General features: G+C 46.7%; 1 protein-coding gene across 1 annotated transcript; it reads right to left on the reverse strand.

Moving 5' to 3' along the window:
• Positions 1-1,011: 1,011 nt before the first annotated feature.
• Positions 1,012-2,972, reverse strand: nr0b1 (nuclear receptor subfamily 0, group B, member 1). The gene is made up of 2 exons (XM_056389354.1): positions 2,077-2,972; positions 1,012-1,588 (listed from the first exon to the last, which is right to left on the reverse strand). The coding sequence occupies exons 1-2, from the start codon at positions 2,771-2,773 to the stop codon at positions 1,347-1,349; spliced, it is 939 nt and encodes a 312-aa protein (XP_056245329.1). The 5' UTR covers positions 2,774-2,972; the 3' UTR covers positions 1,012-1,346.
• Positions 2,973-3,788: the final 816 nt, after the last annotated feature.

Raw genomic sequence — 3,788 nt, forward strand, 5'->3', positions numbered from 1 at the left:
CTTCCTAATCCTAAAGCAGGCAGAGCATGGCATATCTAAATGTAAAATACTAACCTTCTGGCCAGGTTATTTTGTCAGAGTGGGCCAAAACAAAGCCACAGGGACCGAGCACAGGTACAGGCCATCTGGCCTTTGAACAGTGACTAAGTATTCTACCTGCTGGAAGCAGGAATCAGGTGTCCAGGGACTCAGTTTCATAAAACCATTTGGTCAGACTGTGTGTACTGTAACAGCAGGAAGTCTTTGCCCCATTGTCCAAGGTGAATATTCTCGTTGTACAGTGTTTCATCAGGTAAGTCTTTATAGAATAAATGTAACCAAATGCTGTATAATGATGATACCACAAGCCTAATCTAACTACCGTTGCCTTTTTGTGCAATTTCCAGACGCTTTTCCTCTGCAGGTTATAGATAGATTTTTTTTTTTCTCATGAGAAAGTCCTCCATCCTTTCCCTAGATACTTAACGCTAAGGGCATCTTAGTTTGTATCCACAAAATTACACTGCAGTGGCCAGAGTTGGAGAACAGGTAGAACATTACCTGAGGCGCTTTTTACTTCAGTGTGTGTGTGTGTGTGTGTGTGTGTGTGTGTGTGTGTGTGTGTGTGTGTGGAGGGTGATGTCTGTGGTATACTGTTGCACTCTGGTCTAACCTGGCCTGTCGCTACTATTTAGAAAAACTAGAATACAGACTTCACAAACACGTGAACTCTCTGACTTACCTGCTGTACTGGACAGTGAACAGCTGGTGTGAATAACCAAACTGCGGCTTTCTCATCTTAGTTGACGTAATAAAACTCTATGTCAATAACTTCTGTAAACAGTAGCTGACATGAATCAGTTGAGGTCAGATTTTACAAGGTGATATACGTCAGATTTACGCGGTGACACTATTATCTTCTACATAAGATTCTGTCTAGGTCTGATTTCACACTTGCTTCACTGGAAAGTGTGTCTGCAATTAGAGCTGAGATCACACACACAAGGGTAGAAGTACAGTATAACAAATAAACAGCTCAGAGAGTATTCTTTTTATTATAGAAAAATATTATATATAAAAACAAATAAATTAGGAATTCCAGCAGCTGCTTTGTATTTTTCCTCTCTCATAACACATCTCTTACCCTCATCACGCTCTCTTTCATTCTCACATGCACACACACAGTCTCTTGCCTGTGTTGGTCCTTTCACAGCCTTTGAAGATCTTCCACACACAGTAGTTGCAAATTCAGTCACTAATATTCTCTTCATCTGCCCTCACCCCCTACCCAATAAGAGCTTGGAGCATTTCAGTCCACCTGGCAGCTGAATCTGCTGAATTCACCTCAGACTTCTATGGACTGTGACCTACTTCCCGTAGAACATCTCCATGAGCACCTCCTCTATGTTGACGGTCCCTATGACGGGTCTGAAGAAGAGCTGGGCGACCACCGGCGGGCTGATGGCCCTCAGCATGGACAGAGCTATGAGCAGCTTGGCGAACCGTGTTGTGTCTTCGCGATGGATCAGCCTGACATGCTCGTTCAGAGCCTGGTGCGCCTCCCGACGCAGAGACTGGATGTAGTGGAGGCAGCGCAAGCCCTCCAGGTCTGGGGTCAGCATGAGGAGAGGCGAGAGGAAGGGGGAGGAGAGTAAGTGTAATGGAGAGGGAGATGAAAGTGAGAATGTGGAGAAAGTTCAGTATGGTTTCCACACAGCATGGTGTAAATATAAGCAAATATCAGTAAGAGGTGAAACCTGTTTATTATCTAAACTCCTACATGTGAAATGACAACATGTGGACTTGTGTAGGCCTGTGTGGATTAATGGCACCTTCTATCAATTTCAATGATACAAAGTTATTGATAGAAAACTTCAGAATACATTAAGTAATAAGTAAGTATTCATCTTGTCCATGAATATTAGGTCAATACTTTCCAAATAAACAAAACTTCTGACACAGTCGCATAATAGCTTATCAATAAGCATATTTTAATGACATAGCCATTATAATGCTCTGACGGTCTGCACTTATAAGTCAGTGTGTGTCACCTGTGTTAAAGACGTTTGATGCACAGGTATGAAAACCCTGACCTACCTGGGTTGAACAGCACGGCTCCTTTCAGATACGCGTACTCCTTCGTACTGATATCCACACTCCAGCACTTCTTCAGGAAAGCTTTGATAGCTTCGATATCTACGACAGAGACCCCGACTGCTCCTCTGCTGCTCTGGCCGGCCAGAGCCTCGCTCTGCCTGTCCGGTAAACCCGTGAGGATGCGCTGCAGCATGCTGGGCTCCACGGTCTCCGTGGTCTCAAAGTCCACTCGGTCCTGTGCGAGCCCCAGTACGAGCAAGGGTGCCCAGCCGCTTCGGATCAGCATCAGTTGGTCGTCCTCCGGCAACTCGCGAAAGCAGGGGACGTTTTTCACGAACCGCAGCGTCTTCACCAGAACCGCCGACGCGGCTTTGCACGTCACCTGCGGGGAGCGAAGGACACCTCGGCGCCGTGTGGAGCCGCAGGAGCAAGCCTGCTGCCGGAGCTCCTGCAGCGAGGCTGGGGCTGAGGAGGAGGAGGAGGAGGAAGAGGAAGTCTTGTGGAACAAGTGTTGCAGTGTTTGTTGTTGTTGGGGATGTTGTTGTTGCTGCTGCTGCTGCTGCTGCTGCTGCTGCTGCTGCTGCTGCTGCTGCTCCTCGGCGGTCGCAAGGCTGTCACTTTTTAAAATGCTATAGAGGATGCTGTTGTTGTTTCGGCCGCTGGCACCCCGACAGCGGCAGCCATCCAGCGTGGCCATGGCCGCTGGAGCTAGGCGCGTCCCGCTGTCTCTTTGAAGCGCCGGAGGTCAGTGACACAGGTAGCGCTGTTTTCTTAGCCCCTGATAGCCCCGATTGAAGGGCAGCACATTTATATTAGCTCCCGTCTGTCCCTGCGCTTGCCGAGCTTGTTCAGACTCTCTGCATATTCCGCCTCCCCAGACTCAGGCACCTCCTCCTTCCCTACCTCTTCCTCTCCTGTTCTCTCTATCTGACACACACACACACACAAACACACACACACACACACACACACACACACCTTTCAGTTCTCTCACATATTAAATACACAGCCCTATAAAAGGACATTTTTGCAAGACAGTAGACAGACAATGATATAAAATCAGCCAACTATCTTTTGCTCACCTGTGAAAGGTTAATAAAGGCTCAAATAAAATATTAAATATGTGACATTTCAACCTGATGGCACAGTGTAAGTGTAAAATGAAACACTGGAGGTGAACAGCAGTAGTGAATAGGCTGGGTTAATTAAACTGATTATGAGAGAAAAGGAAAAAGGAAGAGAGAGGCACAGACAGACAAGGAATCAGAGCCCGGTTCTATTCTCAGCATTACCTTGACTCTCTGGCAGTGCTGTTTATCAGACAGGAGCTGGTAAAAAATATAGGCCAGCGACAGATCTGAAGGCTTAATTATTTTAGGGACAATTTATATGATTTTCTATGAGAAAGAAGTAGGAAGAGCTGAGCTGTGAAGGCCAGCCTCCAACCTTGACTCGGACACACTGATATTGATTTAACCGTGAAAACAGGAGCTGGTGAATTATGATGTCATGATTCAATGCTCTCCTTGCCTCTGTCACTGAAGGAGGATGGGAAGCAGCAGAGAAGGGGGGTGGGGGGGGGGTTTGAAGAAGGGGAGGAGTGGAGGTCAGTGAATGAGAGACTTGAGAAAGACAGGTCAGGATAAAGCAGATGAATTAGAGGTTTATCTTAATTTCTCCTAAGAGGGATCACAGGTTAGGGTTGACTGCTA

This window comes from Seriola aureovittata, chromosome 11 (genome assembly GCF_021018895.1).
Source record: "Seriola aureovittata isolate HTS-2021-v1 ecotype China chromosome 11, ASM2101889v1, whole genome shotgun sequence".
In the NCBI taxonomy this organism is placed as follows: Eukaryota; Metazoa; Chordata; class Actinopteri; order Carangiformes; family Carangidae; genus Seriola; species Seriola aureovittata.

Excerpts from the sequence above, each read along its gene's own strand:
- nr0b1 (XM_056389354.1), bottom strand. The coding sequence starts at position 2,773 with ATGGCCACGCTGGATGGCTGCCGCTGTCGGGGTGCCAGCGGCCGAAAC. Across the intron at positions 1,589-2,076 it reads AGCCGTGCTGTTCAACCCAG|ACCTGGAGGGCTTGCGCTGC; the intron begins GTAGGTCAGGGT and ends TGCTGACCCCAG.